Here is a 17,560-nt window from a genome sequence, read left to right as displayed (position 1 = left end):
AAAATAAAAATAAATACTTGCGTCGTTTGGGAAGCGGTGGAAATGGCAAAAATATACCTTACCTGAATTTAATTCCCTCACGAGCGTTGACATGGCATTAGTGACACTGTCCGCGGCTACCAATAAGTCGTTTCGTAATGATCGTCCCAAACTATTGTTGGCACTGCTCGAGCCGCTCCCTGGCAAGCTGTTTGTCCTGAACGCAGACCTGACATCGAAAATCTCTATTTTCTTTGCGCGAAGCAACTTTCAACAAAAACAATCCAAATAAATAATAGGTGGCATGCCTTTTTATTTTTCGTTCTTTTCTTCTCGTTTTTATTTGCAAAGCTTCAACAACAGAGTTCCTTTTTTCTTTTAATCTCTTCGTATACTACCTTCGAGGCTCTTTTTTGTACAACTGAATAACTTCTATTGGTAAAAGTTCTACGTGCTACGCAAACGTCACTACTTAAACAAGCGTATGAACCTATCATTTTCTACAGGACTTTATTAAAATAATAGCGAAATTATTATTCCTTCTTTTCAACGCACAAATTCATGCAATACTCCGTGACAATACGTGACGTTACATTCGCATGAGATGTGACATGATAACGCAAATACATAAACGAGTATGATTATTTCTTTACGCTGTTAAATAATAGGATTCAATGATATATTATTCAGGGAATACTCGCGTACATTGTGAGGGAAACGTTTACGCTGCTCTCGATTTTGAGCTGATCCTACGATCGTGAATTGTAGGTTAAGTTGATATAAGTTCATTTTTACAATACTTTCACGTAAACTTATTTCTTTATGAGTATATTCTAAAAGTAAGGTAATTTGTCTTCGTGAATATATTAATCAAGTACGTAACCTCTACATCAAGCGCTTATCGGATATTCAAAAGTTTAATATAAATTTGTGAAGGAATCGTAAGTTTTTAAAAAGACATTTTTCTTTCTCTCTGTCAAGATCGAGATGTAGAACGCTCCACACATTTATTTCTTCTGCCATGAATTTTCATTCATTAGCATTCCCGTACCAGCAGATTAATGAAAATTTAAGATTCAGCTCCTTTTGAGATGTGGCAAATGTTACTTTCCATTCATAATTTTACAGTACTGTGGTATTGCGAATATTCTTTGATGAATTCAGATTTCTTTTGTTTCTCTTTGATGTGGGTTTCAAACATTTGTTCCAATTCAATCTAAATAATTTATTGCTCTTATTATCCTGGGCGAATCAATGTGCTTGCAATATTATTTTTAAGATTGTCGGTTCGATTTCAACGTGTATGTCAGATTACTGAGTACCGGAATGCTAAGGAAGTGAACTTCAAAGCTAGAAAGACGTGTGTCGATACATTAAACAACAATGGATTTTTGCATTCAACTTTTTTATACGAGGGATTAATTAAATGAATATATTTTGGAAAATGGGAATGTTGCTTACTTTCCGTGAGAACTACTCTAACTTGGAATTTAATGAATTAAGAGTTAGAAAGAAACTTTTTGAGAAATAAAAGGTAAGCTATACATTTGCAAAACACTTGCTGCTAATAAAAAGAAAAAATAATGATAGAGTTTGAACAAAGAGCGCAAAAGCCATAGGGAAAAGTACAAGCAACGTGTATATTAAACATTCGCACTTTTTAAATATCAATTGTAACGCTCGATGAAGTCTTTCCCCGCGGATAGATTTTTCATGTGAAAATATGTTTGCTCATAGTTTTGACACTCACATGTAATTGTGTTGTTGAAATACATTCAACTTTTATGAAATTTAAATAAAATTTAATACAGTTGAAAAAGCAATGATTTAAAAGGACATGTTACACAACCTTCAGTTAAATTGATTTTTAAAGGTATTTTTCCTTCAAGGCAAATGTTTGAGCAATTGCTCATCATCACAAAATAGCACTCAAAAGAATGTGTGATTCATGGATTACAATTATCGACTACTTTATGGTACCAAAACTCGAATGAATAATTCAGAATAAGAATTTTCATCGTGTATTTGTCTACTGATGACATTGCTTCCGTACAATGATTCTCAAATGTTATTAGGTTCTAATTAATAAAATAGCGTGCTCCGTAAAGTCTACAGAGAAATGAACTGTGAAAACATTTTATCCATGGCGATTTGAGATTATCAAAAGAAAAGAGGGACTTCAAAATAATCATTGATTATTAACGATTCGTTAAGATACGAAGGTTCACGTTATTGACCTTGATTCATGATACAAATAACCCAAATAATTTCAATTTGAAGTCTAAGATCGAGCAGGAATGATAAAAAATGGCAAGGCATCCAGATCGTAAGAGTTTCATTATAATTTTTGCCAAGTATGAATTTATAAAGCATTTTCCCTAAAAAGTTGCATGAACGCGACGTTCCCTCTTTCCTGTTATTGAATCGTCGGTTATTCGTAACAGTAGTAAAAACAATAAATGTAACATCAATAAATAAACACGCACAATGTAAATACCATGAAACGAAATGAAAAAAACAAACCGAGGGGAAATTCTTCAATATTTTTAACTGTATTTTTCGCATGCCGTCCTACCTTACGTCGCCACCGACACACGAGAGACTATCTGGTATGGGATTCTGTAGAGAGCCGAGCATCGCATTCCCCGGCATATTTGCGACGGATGTTGGGAGAACGGGGCTTTGATAGTTCTGTGATATTTGTTGCTGCTGCTGCTGCTGCTGCGGCTGTTGTTGAGATTGCTGTTGCGATTGTTGATTCGTCTGTTGTTGTAACGGTTGTTGCTGTGGCGTCGTCGATAACGCACCACCCGGAGTTGGGGGTGCTGATCTACTGCTCGGAATACCCCCTGGTGGTAAAGGTGGCGATTTCGTGCTTCGCGGCGAACTGTTCGGTGTAGAACGCGGCGATGCCTGATGATTCTGTTTTTGTATTTTTCATTTTAATATCTCGGTAGAAGTAACCAGTTCGTGGATAATCGAACACTCGATCCTCAAAGTTGCGAACGTAGCTTTTCATTATTTCAGTTATCAAACTCGATTCGAGGTTTCGTCACAGATTCGACTAACCTTCAACATCTTCATAAGTCCCTCCAACTGAACCATCAATTGTCGCCTGGAATCTTGCAACGTAGCGAGATGAGTTTCGAGCTCATCTTTGCGCTGTCTCAAGGCTCGAAGCTCCGACATAAGGGCAGGATTTTCTAAGCCAGCTGCTTCGATTTCTTGCTGTCTCCTAAATTCCGGAATGGGGATAAAACAAAAATATAAATTAACTCGTCTGAAAGTCCAAACGAAACTACTCGGTGATGTTATGTTATGTATATGTATGTGAATCTACTGTAAACGTGAATTTGATGATTTTGACATGATCAATGATTATCCAAAAATTTGTAAGCACGTTTTTATTGTTCGGTTATTTTATTTATATGCCATTTTATTCGAGAATGATGAAGAAATTTATCGCAAAATCAATGCTCGGTTGGTAATGCTTTTGAACTCGTTGGTATTCAATTTACAAAAAAGTATGAGTGAGCAGAGTTGGACTCGAGTGGTGTGTTAAAGTTTCGTGTAGTCGTGTAACATTACAGCGAAAAGTTCGACTCATCTGCATCATCCATAATTAATACTGACAATGAGCCAAGTTTTGAATTCAATTTTTTGTGACTAATCATGAAAATTGGATGGTCACTAAAATATATCATTATGGTCGATGACGAAAATAAATCTTTGAACTCTTCATTGTAATTTGTCTTCTCTCACGTCGATATCTTACCACGTCAAATATTAGCGGTTTCAATGTGAATCGTCGATATTCGACTTAAAAGATTGAAATTCTGGAAAAAACTTTCTTATTCAATCGAGATTTTTTTACTATACTGTCCCAGCTAAATATTTTATTTATATTTTTAAATATTTTTCATTCATACCGAGTTTGATACCTTATTTCAAAGTTTTTTATTCATACAAACAAATTTTGATACGAAAACTTCCTGCTTACGAATACGTTGTTTCGGTTAATTGACCAAGTACTGAACTTTGGAAACCCCAAAAATGATTTGTTTCAAACAGAAAATGAAGTTAATGTAATAATATTGAACGTAATCGAAGAAAGAAAGATGGAATAATGATACTGAGAAAATGTTTAGCTGGGAGTCCACGTGTAAAGCGATTTCAAGAGGAGAATTGAATTGTATATTTTAATAAGAAACAATGCTCACGAATTTTCGATAAAAACCGCGAATATAATCGTTTCATTATTCTGTTCATGCATAGCAACCAAGGGCACAGTTTGAAGCAAACGTAAAATTGGCATTACTCTTTCATAACATGCGTGACACTAGGATGGTATCGAAAGGATGATTTCTCAAGGTTGAGGCTTGATATTAAGGAATTTAAACGACACAGGTATACCTTAACCTTGCAATCTCGCGCATTATCTCTTTGTTTTTTGCCTCGAGTTGTGAAATTAATTCCCGTTGTGCTCTCGAAGCATCTAACGATGCGAGGTTCGCATCGGAGGGTGCTCTTCCCTGCTGGAATGAGAAAACAAAAATATGTAAAATCCGTTCACCACTCATTTGGTTTTTTGAAATAGTAAAAAAATAAATTTTCTACTGTTTTTAACTCACCGACTGGTCGACGTGTGACATCCTCGATGAAGTACGCGGCTGTTTAAACAGGCACCAAGCCTTTATTAATTCAACTATCAAATTACCTTGAGATCGTACACGAAACCTTCAATTATTTTCATTAACCCAATTCTACGACGCGTTGACGAGAAACAATTTTATGCATGTTTTGTCGTGAATTGTTCGCACTTTATGAGAAAATTTGAAGAAGTGCAGAAATCGATGTAATTAATTAGTTAAAACGTTTTGTTCGAAATTGAATGTTGAGCGAAGCTAGAAAATTCGTCATTTTCGACCTTAATCCCATTGTACGTTGTACATTTTAATGGCGCTCGTTCTTTTCGTAGTTCTGTGAATAAAAAATTATTGATTGAGCTTACCACGGTTCTAGCTTCCTGTGCTAATCTCTGTGCGTATCTTGCAATGAGTTTGTGCTCGTCGTCCAGCCTGGAACTATCCATACTAAGTGAAAACGTAAAGCACGTTATTAAGTATCTGTTCGAAGATGTTCACACCTTTCCTAACAAAACTTCTATGAGTTGAAATTTAACTAAATTTGTTCTGTACCAAATGAAATTTTCGGTTGATATTGTAAAAAATCGATGATTTTTTAAACGCCTAGAAAAATATAAACCTTCTGAGCGTCGAACGACTGTCGACAGAGCCAGCGTCGAAAGGTGCCATGAAACCATGGTCTGGGAACCCATTGTGTGAGGGCAAAGGTGACGGTGGTCTGTGGAATGTGAAAAACGTTTTCCAAGTTAATGACTAAGAATAGCAAAAACACCAAAATTTTTTCGATTTTATTCAATCTTTTTGTCGTATGTTCTGAAGAAAATTGTTACTTACACAATGTGCGACAAATCTAACGTTTTTTCCGGTTGTTCTGGAAACCTTGGAAGACTATTTTTACCTTTTTCCGGAACGCATCTAAAACTCTTACGCAGGGAATGTCCGATTTGTTTGCTCGGTGACTTCTAGGAGTAAATCAAAGTTTCGGTAAAAAACGATGTTTTAATGATCATTTATTCACAATGCACTCGGTCCTAATTTAAATCCTCAAAACATTTTTTGATGAAAATTCTTCTCCAACAAAAACATAATTGGCTGCACCAGCGAAAGGATAAAGCTCGAGAGAATTTTAACTGGAGTAAAGGGTGTTTTCAGTTTGAAACTCAGACTTGCTGCATTACAATCGGTAGAAAATTACGAATTGCTCTTCGACAAATATCCATGTTAATGTTCCATCCCCCAAATTTCCGTTTTTCATTCATGATTTTACAAATTTATAGTTATTAATTTTTTCCTGAATAATGATTCGTGACACACAGAACGTTTATATTGTGTTTGAGTTATTGAAATATTTTTTTACTCACAAAACTACTGTACTCTCTTGTTTCGTGATCGTTATTGTGTGTCCCGGATACTTTGCCACGCCAGAAACAATCCTGGCACAATTGATAGGAATGACATTTTTGACAACGATAACGGAAACCATTGAAGTTCTCACGGTGACAGGCGTCGCACATTATTGGGTGTGTCACTGAAATCGGATTTCATGTATGAAAGCAATCGTTCCTGAGCGATCGTACGAGAAGCAATTGCATTATTTTGCAAAAATAATTATTTGGAACCATTTATTCCTAACTCTGGAAAATTGATATAAACGAAAAATTTTGACGAAATAAGAATCCTCCAATGATCAACGAAGAATAAAATAAGTAAAAATTCCTTCATAAAATACGTACAATCAACCACATTTTAATGCATTTTTAAAAAATCTTTGTACTTTTCAGAAAATATCACTCTTACCTGATTCAACGGCAGCCATTCTGTGATACAGTGGAAGCCATATAAGACAGTGTGGTCCCGGATCCGACATGAGAGTGTCGAGAAAATCGTTGACGGTGATTTTCGAGTTCTGTGGATTATGAAATATATTTCGTAAGATCGATTCAACGTAATCATGTAATTTGCATATCTCTGAATAGTGTGAATAAATAAATAAACATTTTCTGTAATAGACACATAATTAATTGACATTTACGATGATAATTGGATCATTAAAACTAAAAGATATTCAACTTCATAAATTTAGAAAAAAAAACTCACCGGAGGGAAAATTGTGCTGGCCAAACCATCAGAATAAACGAAAGAAGGGGTTTCGTACACTGCAGCTGTCAAGGCCAGAACTTCTTTCAAATATTCAGAAAATCGCCAGTGTATCATGTGACCGTTGCTGTCAGAAATTTGTGAATATATGTCTGTGGATCATGAACAGTCAATATTAACGAAGGCATTAATTAAGGAGCTTCAACTCACGAATATTTACAGCCAAATTTTCGAATCGTACTTGAGTAAAAAGAGTAGAAAATTGGGAAAAGAATTTTAATACGTACATCGGAATTTGTCCATTAATTTCCCAGCGCACAGAGTGGCCAAAGCAACTTTCACGGAGAATACCGTTATCTTGTTGTTCTCTCTGCAACAAAAAAAAAAAAATTTTACACGATCTTTGGACTGATTATTCAATATTGGTCCCTCTGTTTCATACCACAATCGTCTCAACCTCGTTTTAATGAGTTTTAGTCCTAAGACGAGTTTTTTCAACCGGGCTTAGTGAAAGTATTTTCTTAAATTTCCTGTGCCTCGAGGCTACGACCAATCAAAAAATTATTCTTTTAACAAAACGATGCTTCCATGCTCATCCTTGAATTCACCGCTTCCTAACGAAATTTCACTATTTCTCCGAGTGTCTTTTTACATTTTTCCGATGCTAACGCGGATCATTTGAAAAGTGAAAATATCGTGGGTTAAAACGTAGCCAAATCTTTTAAAAATTCACGATTCTAAGTGACTTTTTTCTTCTCAAAAAATGTCAAGGCCACTCGCCCCTTGAAAATAGATTTTTTCGATATTTCGTTGAAAACTTAACCAACTTTATATTTCCATTAGGTTTGGAAGCTGACAGAAAACGTGAGTATACTCACCCACTGGTGTAAGCCGCGAGCAACCAATTCATAAGCAACGCTGTTGTAGCGTCGACTTTAGATTGCTGAGAAACTGGCACTCTCTTGTTGAGCGCATGAAAGAGGGAAGATAGTAGGGTCTCGAGACGTGAAACGCCGAGGGTACTTGATGGCTCGAGGGTGTTTAAACCGTTTTCTCTGAATGCCTCTATTACGTTCCATATATCGACGTTGTGCACTGAAAACAGTTACCAAAATTACGTTAATCTGAGTGTTCCTAATAGTTTTAGGCGCATGACGAAGTAACGCATTTTCAAGTTTTTCAATTCTCTATTGAACTTTGAAATATTGCGTTTGATAAATTTGTTTTTACGCTCATTGGAGGACGCAGCTTTTTCCCAGAGTTTCGACGCACCTATCGATGCTTCATTCGTCGATACTTACGATGAACTTTCTTTTGAATGAATCTCAGTTTGCAGGCGGTTCTATAGGACGCAAATCTTATGCTGTCGAAGTTTTGCTGTCGCATTTCTTGCAGCAATTGAACACGGCTCGCCTCGCCACTTCCAACACTGCTGGAACCCCCGGACCCGTCGTCTGCCATGATTCTAGTTTTTTCCTTTTCTCTCTTCGGTTCGTTCGAGCTGCACCTATGCAAGAAAAATTAATTATTAGCGTTTTCTCCAATTTATCGCCATTTCACATTCTCGATTTCACATCAAAGGGTTATTCAGAGCCCGGAAAAATTCTGATTTATCTACTAACTGCTCCACGCAAATAAAATTCGACGTCGAAGCTTGAATTACAAACATGAAAACGAATTATTTCGATCACCTGAAATCGATCCGATTCCTCAGAATCGTTTCGGGAAAGTCAATCGACTCTTTTTTGTGTTCCACAAACTTTACTGTGAATATTGTCTCTGATAAAAGGCTATGACAAAAGTCAGAAGAATGAGAAAAAATGAGCATTTTCCATGAGTTTTAACAGCGCGAACTTCATTTCTTTTATTTGATATTTTTTTGTTATTTTTATTCGATTTACTCTTCGATGGGAAGTAGAATTCGAGTTAGCAGTCAGGTGACGATTGGGTACAGGAGAGCAAAGTACTTAAGTGAGTGTATAAAAGCGAATAGGATTTGCGGGGTGAACAAATGATTTCGAATTGAGAGCAGCATTCTCCCGATCGAATCCCGCTTGTTTTCGATTGAAACGAGTACAAATGTGAGCTTGTTGGGAGCTAATTCGTTTGTCAGAATCGACGAAGTGCAATAAGCTCAGACAATGGGATTGCCAGGGTCGATTCAATCGTCGCGCACACGTTCTCGCCTTTCCGCACGGTGGTAAATTTCTCTTCGATATACACGATTATAAGAACGGACTCTGAAAGCTCGCACCGTCGAAACCAAACGGGCTTATCAGAGTGTGCATTTCCGTCGGAATAAAATGAAAAGTTTTGCTCCACTCGGTGCAGAAAAAGGATTTTATCTCGGGGCTTGGAGGGTAAATAAAATTCCGCTAACTCGGCTCCCGGTTTCGGTCGGATCTCAAGCGGAAGGGCCGCAATTTTGGCCTGCGGAGAGGGCCAAACCATCGGTTCGAGTGCTAGTTACCATAAAACACTTGAAGAGGATCAATCGAGGTCGTTGAAGATGAGATTACGAGCTTTTCATGAGAAAAAGCTCAATCGAAAATGAAAAAAGTAAATTATCGACAAAAAAAATGGAGTGCTGCACTCGAAGGTACGACGCTCAAGTTCGCAACGTTACAGTCCGACGAAATGGCGAAAAAAATATTTGTAATTCACCAATTTTCTATCTCACGAATCATGGGCGTACGTTGAAAAACTACAAATTTTTCATTCGGCAGGGAAGAAAATTGGAGATTTACTGGAATTATTCAAGAGTTTTTTTACATCATTTCGTTGGACTCGAACGTTGCAAACTTCAGCGTCGTCTCGAAAAAGTTTTCTGATCTACCGATTTTCACGTCATCCACAAATCGAGCTGCTCTCAACGAGTTCAGAGCTTCTCTGGCCTGTGAGTGAAAGAACAAAAAGAAATTGCTCCGCACAGAGGCAGGCGAGCTGCAAACGATCTTCGCAGCAATGTTAATTGGTAACGTATCGTCTCTAAGTTGTTCGCAGGACGGTAGCACACATTCGGAGCAGTAGGAAACACGATCGAGTGCTTAATGGAGAGTGTAGGATCGGAGAGAGCACAGAGGAAGATTGAATGAAGTGGAAATTCGATTGATCGACAAGACACTATCCGCTAATTGCTTTCATTTCGGTGGAAAGAAAAATTGAAAGTATTTATGCGTTTCATATAGAAGTGAACGCTGCCAATCGACGCGGCGTCAAAAAATTCCTTTTTCCATGGGTCTCGCGCGCGCGGTGTCGGATTTAAATCGAGCTTTCAAATCGAATGGGTGTGATACTCTACAGACATAATATGCACATTCGGTGATGTGTGCAGCGGGAGAAAAAAAGGCTTCGATGTTTTGTCTCCCGGAAGAGAATCGATAGCCAGAGCACTGCGAGTTCGTTGGCCCAGTTTGTGCAGGAGTGCTTTCTCTTTTTCTATTCGTTTCTTCTCCTTCTCTCCTTCGTGGGCAGCGCTTCGTCAACGTGTTAAGCTACCGAGAGTAACATCCGTCATATATCCGGCCAGGGAGGGAGGGAAAAGGAAAATGCAGGGAGCAACGAAAATAAAGATGGGAAAAAGGGAACAAAAAGAGGCTTGGGAAAGAGAGAGAGAGAGAGAGAGAGAGAGAGAGAGAGAGAGAGAGAGAGAGAGAGAGAGAGAGAGAGAGAGAGAGAGAGAGAGAGAGAGAGAGAGAGAGAGAGAGAGAGAGAGAGAGCGAGAGAGCAAAGTATTATGTGAATGGGGATGAGTGATTGAGCAACTGAAGCAGGCATTGATTCGATTGCCCTCTGGGCCAGCTCACCAGCTACTCTTCCTCCAATGAAATCCTCCGGCGTTTTCAATATCGCATATGAAAGCAGAAAAAACGTGTTTCACGCTGCATTTTTCCGAGTCTATGCCCCAATGGATCGAGCTTTTTTGTCCCGTTGCAGAAACCTCTCCAGGGAATCTCACTGATTACAAGTTTCAACGATGTTGTTATTTTTTTTCATTACGTCTTTGAGCTCCGGTGTACCCGCCCTCGGAAATCCATAAAACATATCCGAGAATAACGAGAGCCACGTGCAGCAAATCCTTTTCCCTCTTTTTTTCGAACAACTTTTAAGCCAGACCTTCTCTGCACATTTTGCATTGAAAATTGCTAGAGATCGACGCCAGAGAGAAGAATCACGGGCTCGGGAGACCAGATCCGGGATAACAGAAACGGAGACTCGACGCTCTTTGCCGCAACATTGACTGGCCATAGGAAAAAGCAAACGAGGGCTCCGACCACCCCCGACATCGATTTTTCCTTTTTCTTCCCGTTTCTTTCCATCTCCCCCCGGGCTCTTTATTTTCATCGAGGCTTCGCCTCGGGACAAAACATTTTTCCGAAATCTTCTCCACGATCCCGCGTCGTAAAAAAACTATGAAGCATCGCAAGATTCACGAGAATGAATAAGTTCGTCACCGATAATCCGCAACACGTTGCATCGATCGATGAATTTCTGCTCGTGCGTTAGGAACTCAGGGGCACTGCGAACGTATGACGCTGAAGTTGGAGTCCAACGAAATGATCTAAAAAAACTCTCAAATAATTCCAGTAAATCTCCAATTTTGTTTTCTGCCGAATTTGCAATTCGTTATTTTTCAACCCACATCAACGATTCGTGAAATAAAAAAACGATTAATTATAAATCTTCTTTTCGTTCATTTCGTTGGACTCCAACGTTGCAAACTTCAGCGTCATGCGAACGTTGTGTGTGATAACTCGAATCTTTGGAGTGCCAGGACACCAGTTTTCGCTGACAATCCAAAGCTGAGAAAACGCTCGTTCTTAGCGAGCGATGCAACGTTGAGATTATATTCGCACTGAGATAAAAATTTCTTTCAATGAATTAAATCCATTTGGTTGAAAGGAAATTTTGTTGATTCAACTATTTTTTTTGTTGAATAGCGAATTGCGTAGTTGATTCAACTAAATTAGAAAAATGTCTTGCAGTTGAATCGACTAAAGTACTCTAAGGATAACATTTAGTTGAAACAACTAATACCATTTATTCGCAATAATATGCTTTTTATACGACGCTGAAGTTTGCAACGTTGGAGTTCAACGAAATGAACGATAAAAATATTTATAATTCATTATTTTTTTATTTCACGAATTATTAATGTGCCTTGAAATATGACGAATTGGAAATTCGGCAGGGAGCAAAATTAGAGATTTACTGGAATTATTTGAGAGTTTTTTTAGACCATTTCGTTGGACTCCAACGTTGGAAACTTCAGCGTCATCTTTTTATTTGCTTCAACGAAATGTTCCTTTATATATACCATTTCGAATTGATTAAACAGTATCATTGTGATAAATAAATGAATTTGTGTATTCAAAGAAATGGTGAATCAATAGAAAAAAAAAGTTGCTGAACGAAAAGGATAAATTTGATTCATTTAAATTGCAAAAGCAACAAGAAATTTGGTTATATAAACAAATATTTGTTCATCTCAACAAATTTTTTTCTGAATGCGTGTTCCGTATTCGCGGAGATTAATTGTCCCGATGAGGTTTCCCATCGCTGGGATGCTGCAACGAAATTCCTCACTCTTGGCTGTTGGCTGCAGTGAACGAGGAATCGATTTTCCTCCTTAAAATTCGAACGGTGCCGAGGGGTTTTTCAAACCGAAGAAACGGACTGACGACAAAAATTCGAAAAACTTTGTATCGGATAAATTGACGAGCGGAGATAAAACTCATCGTCGAATTTCAAAGATTCGACATTCGCCACGATCCCAGTTGAGATCCGTTAGCGAGATTTACTTTGAAACGAGCTACAACGAAGAAAATCTGAAGTAACTTGAGATTCGAGTACCTCGCAAAAAGCTCTAACGAATTTCGCCACAGATGCGCTTGTTCAAACGATTCCGACGCGCCGCGGCGAGTCCCGGTGAAATGACAGTGAACTTAGCAACCGCGAGAGACGGTGCGGCGTCGTTTTTCCGCGGCCTCTCTTCCGTAAAGTCAATACTTGGATGGGTGACCGTCAGCGAAGTGCGGGCTGCCGCATCGATCGGTAGAGCGGGAGGGAACTTTGGCGAGTTTACGATCGCGTTAAGGGGGTAAAACTCAGTTGGAACGGAGTCGATTGTGTCTTTTTTACGAGCCTTGAGGCAAGTGCAGTGCGAAAAGACACTGCCGCGGATGGAAAAAAAGAAACTTTTTAAACAACTTGAAATGCTTCCCTCGCAGGCTCTCTGCCAATGAAAATCTGCATCGATGCCCGCCCTCGCGGACGCTTCCGACCCCGCCGCATTCCAGGGCCACTCAATCTCGCCAATTAAATCGATTACTCGAACGGATGTGCATCCAGCAAGAGAGAAGCGCCGAAAGTCCGACGAGGCAGAGCCCCGGGGCCGGGGGAGGCGCGCAAATCGAAGTTTGCGGAAGGAAAAGCGAACGCTGCGTCGTTGCGTCTCGCGCCCTCGCGAAAGAGGAAGTGAGGAAGGAACCGTGCACGAAACAGGAAGTACAACGGAGCTACGAAGGAGAAACGCACGGATGCCCAGGTTGAATCAATACAATAAGTGGGCCAGGTGGGAGCGAAGGAGGGTGGGTCGCGGGGCTGGCGTGCTGGCATAAGACTGCGAAGAGCAGAGCGGAGAAGTCGTGCGGACGGGTAGAGCGAGCAAGAGAGAGAGAGAGAGAGGACGGAACGTGCGAACCGAACCGTCAAAAGGCGCGGCCAACTTTGGATGTTGAATCGTCCAATGGAGATTTTCCTCTATCGATTCCTCCTTTGCATACCGATCTCGAAAGATGATGATCCGAGGTCATTCACCCTGCCAGCTCTCGAGATAGAAAAAGAAACGATGAAAACACAAACTCCGAGCGCCCGGATACACTTCGTAACGTGAGCGCGCGGCTGATATTCGAAACTGCGATTATCGAGGCGGCGGCAACTGGACGACTCGTGCGGGAAGCACGGACTGCGAATTCCTTCGCGAGAAACCAACTTCCATCGTACCCGGACTCGAACGATACAAAACTCAAATGAAGTACACGGCGAGACCAATTTTGGATTCACTCACTTTCGTCTTTCAGCCGCGGAACTCGCGTGCACGGATTTCCTAATAAATTGACCGTGCAAGCTCCTCATCCGACTGGAATCGATTCCCGAAGGAATCGTTGAAACAATAGACACGAGTCCTGCCCAATGCAGTGCTCCGAGTATCAATGCAACAACGATTAGCCTCTCCGCTGAGGAATCACGCGGCTAAAAACGGTGCCGAGCACTCGACGCAGATTAGCGCTGAATAACAACGCACAGAGCGAAGTAATGAAGCGTGTGCACAGAAGCCCCGCATTTTTCTGATATCGCGCGAGCCCTCGAGCGTGGAAAACACCGATCAAGCAAATTCCTGCTACTCGTATACGCGCCCTGCTATTTTTTCCAACTCTTGGTTCCGATGTGAAAGCATGCGAGGGGGAAGCTTGAGATGGAAACGTCGAAATATTTGAGAATCCATTTCGGGTGAAAGCCTCGAAGAGAAGTCTCATTCGTTAGGGATTCATGACGCTGAAGTTTCCAACGTTGGAGTCCAACGAAATAATCGAAAAAAACTCTCCAATAATTCCAGTAATTCTCCTATTTTGTTCCCTGCCAAATGTGCGATTCGTAGTTTTTCAAGCTGCACCAACGTTTCGTGAAATAAAAAATTGGTGAATTAAAAACGTTTTTTTCGTTCATTTCGTTGGAGTCCAACGTTGGAAACTTCAGCGTCGTAGGGATTCATTTTTCGGTAATTCCTTCTCGAAACATTTTGGCACCGATCATTGACAGGAAATGAGAAAAATTCCGTCTTCACACTAGTTGTTATGCAAAGTCCCATTGTTTTTACTTCCTCATGCCCTTTTGTGACGATCGTGTACCATCGCCTTAATTCTAATTCCCACAATTCTTGATGCTCGCGACCGTGCGCCTCAGTCCGTACTTCGTTACTCTGAGACCGAGAAATTACGCCGAAGTTTGCAACGTTGGAGTCTAACGAAACGACGAAAAAAAAAACCCTCCGATAATTCGAGCAATTCTCCAATTTTCTTCCCTGTCGAATTTGCAATTGTTAGCTTTTCAACCTGCACTTCGTGGAATAAAAAATTGGTGAAATACGAGTGTTCTTTCCCCCCTCTCGTTGGACTCTGACGCCGCTAACTTCGGCGTCGTTTTTCAAGAGGATTTCGAGCATACAAACAAATTCCAAAGTCGAGTGTTTTTTCCAAAATCCGAGCAAAAATATTTTCCTGGAAACATAAACAAAGGCCTTCGGAAGTACTTCGATTGAGATGCTCTTCGAAGGGAAGAAATAGTGGAAGGTCGAGCAGAATTTTGGCATCAGATTGCTCGTCGAATTGTTCCTGTATTATTTGTCGAATAGAAAAAAATGTAATAAAAAATAAAAAATAGTTTTCAACGGCACTATTCGTCAGGAAAAACAACCTCAAACAATTCTGCATCTCGCGCGTAGGGATGGAATCACGAGAGATGGGTTCGTGACGTGTGGCAAACGCGGTAATCAAATCACAGCCCAGTCAACCGCGTCAAAATCCCGGAGAGCTGCGACAACGTGTACGGGAAAAATCATGGGAGCGTGTAAACCCATTTTTTTTGCCAATAATCCCATAAGTCGTTAGTTATGTAACTCGCAGATAATTCGATTAGAAAAATAGGATGAGACCGTTTTTCTACGAGGGAAAAAAGTGAAACGATCGATGGCGAACAAAAGCGTGAGCCTTTTCGAGTCTGGAGCCCGAAAAGTGGACAAGTTTGTAAATCCGAAACTGAAGATCAACGCAATGGGGATTGATGACAGAAAGCGAACTCGAATGCTCCGCGATGGGAATGCACCTTGAAAAATCCTTTTGGAACACCGGCTTTGAGCGGCTAAGGAAAAATAGCGGGAAAGATAACGCCAAAAATGTATCGAGCTCGATCTCGCCCCGTAAACTTAGAGAAATTCTAATTCTAATTAATTGAATTTTATTCCATTTGGTTACACTTTCCGCTTGATTTCCCGCCAGACAAATTTTTCAAAAGTTTTTTCACGAGTTTGTCGAGCACAGACAAATGTTTAAAAAATTGTTGAAAATTTCATTAGTTTCGAATGAAGAAAGTACATTTTTATATGGAAATTTTTTATTGTGTATTTTGATAGAGAGCCGAGGAGAATACACTGCCGACCCGGTGTGCTCAACGCTCATCTCGCCGTTTCGGTTTGTTTAGATTCGTTTGAGTTGGAAAACATCCTTTCATCCATTTTTATTTACTTCACTGACGCCGCTGACAACGCGGCACTTGAGTTTGCATCGTTAGAATGGAAGGAAAAAGCTTCCCCTCGTTCTACTACGATTTTTTACGGACGTTTTCATTTTGAGATTAAAATCACACATCAATTGTAAACTGCAATTTTTTAAATATCCATAAACTCAAATTTTCATCATTTAATATCCAAAATTCGTCGAATATACAATTGTCGAAACAAATTTATTCGAGTTCTATGTCTATGTTTTTTGAAAAAAGATTCATTTTCAGAACGAGTGAAACACGGTGAAATTACAAGTCGAAATTTCCATGCACTTCTCAGTAGCTATTTTCGAGATCGCTTGTCATGTGAAATGACAGTTTTTCACTCCAGCAATATTCTGAGAATCGTTGTTTTCTTGGAATTAAAAATAAACGTTAAACGAACAAAAAAGCTTTATGAGAAGAGACCCTTAAAAGTATATGCTCAAATATACCGTACATTCGGCCAGTTTTCGATAGAAATGGAAAAGTCTAACGATATCGTTCTCTGAGAATAATAAATCCACTTTTCTTGTTGAGGAAAAAAAAATGGAAATACAAAGCACATGGGAGAGTCACGAGAATTAAAAGCAAAGAACTTCGCGTCCAGGAGGATTATTTTCTGATGAGTTGGACCTTTCACCTTTTTTTATTTTTCATCCTTTGACCTATTCGTGTTCATTAACTGGGCAAATGTCGGAAATGTCGCGGTGACAAATGGGTCATGGCGCGAGATAGGTTGACAATTAAATGGCTTTGAATGGGTTCAAATAATAACTGAAACGAAGAAATTCTTATTTATAATCGATCTACCATGTTTTGCACTGAATTTTTTCGTGCCGAATCAATTTTGAACAATGATTAGCAAATAAGCAAGCGAATTTGTCTCCAAGTATTATGTATCGTGGAAAGGACAGAGCCAAGATTTTTTGCACCTAACCTACTCTGCCGGTAAGCGGCGAACGATTTCCGGTATCCCGGTGATTTTGGAATAATATTTTCATGTAGTTCGTCGAGGTGAAAAAACACTGACAGGGTCACGTTATGGCGTATTATAAATGATTCTGAACATAGGAAAAGATGAATAATTCACTGTGCTCATTGTTATTAATTGTTATTCGAAAAAACATGACTATTACTGATAATGTCGGCGCACTCGAATATTTTAGGAGCTACTTGAGAACACTCGTGATGAAAAAACCAGAACATATACAGAAAGAAACACGTCGAGCTGTCAAGTGCGGCCCGCGTATCAGGCGCGCAAGAGAGCCCTTTTGCGCGTTTTTTTTCTCCTCCAGCAGGATTCACTCGTACTTTTGACACCTTTATCTACACCCGAAAGCCGGAGCAACGGACCTCGATACACTCGATTAACATTTTCTTCTTCCTACCTTATTGTCTTGTTAAAATCTTGAGGTAATCCGACGCTAAAAAACGAACAAACTTCACGATAAACAATTTACGAGCAACCTCGAAGAACCGTGCATCTTGAGAGCCGCGGCCATAACTGATTCTATCGT

The 17,560-nt window shown here is 39.6% G+C and overlaps 1 protein-coding gene across 11 annotated transcripts in view; it reads right to left on the bottom strand.

Annotated features, from left to right (window-relative positions):
* LOC122412099 (dystrobrevin beta) overlaps positions 1-17,560 on the bottom strand; it is a 23,994-nt gene extending 6,434 nt beyond the window's left edge. For 3 of the 11 annotated variants that reach the window (XR_006261289.1, XM_043421411.1, XM_043421418.1), the window contains exons 1-15: positions 17,432-17,560; positions 8,024-8,229; positions 7,601-7,817; positions 7,010-7,092; positions 6,723-6,874; positions 6,423-6,531; positions 5,987-6,153; positions 5,460-5,587; positions 5,245-5,343; positions 4,991-5,072; positions 4,611-4,649; positions 4,393-4,514; positions 3,049-3,214; positions 2,555-2,901; positions 63-208 (exon numbers count right to left, since the gene is read on the bottom strand). Coding sequence is in view for 10 of the 11 variants with exons in the window: in XM_043421411.1 (XP_043277346.1) it covers positions 63-208; positions 2,555-2,901; positions 3,049-3,214; positions 4,393-4,514; positions 4,611-4,649; positions 4,991-5,072; positions 5,245-5,343; positions 5,460-5,587; positions 5,987-6,153; positions 6,423-6,531; positions 6,723-6,874; positions 7,010-7,092; positions 7,601-7,817; positions 8,024-8,183 (2,017 nt within the window). In the remaining variant the exon portion in view is untranslated. Of the gene's footprint in view, positions 1-62; positions 247-2,554; positions 2,902-3,048; positions 3,215-4,392; positions 4,515-4,610; positions 4,650-4,990; positions 5,073-5,244; positions 5,344-5,459; positions 5,588-5,986; positions 6,154-6,422; positions 6,532-6,722; positions 6,875-7,009; positions 7,093-7,600; positions 7,818-8,023; positions 8,230-17,431 lie in introns of those variants that run through there. The other 8 variants (XM_043421417.1, XM_043421414.1, XM_043421412.1 and 5 more) reach the window with 8 other exon arrangements.

This window comes from Venturia canescens, chromosome 6 (genome assembly GCF_019457755.1).
Source record: "Venturia canescens isolate UGA chromosome 6, ASM1945775v1, whole genome shotgun sequence".
Taxonomy (NCBI): Eukaryota; Metazoa; Arthropoda; class Insecta; order Hymenoptera; family Ichneumonidae; genus Venturia; species Venturia canescens.
The sequence above is the reverse complement of the archived record's forward strand: the minus strand, read 5'-3'. Positions and strand labels throughout refer to the sequence as shown.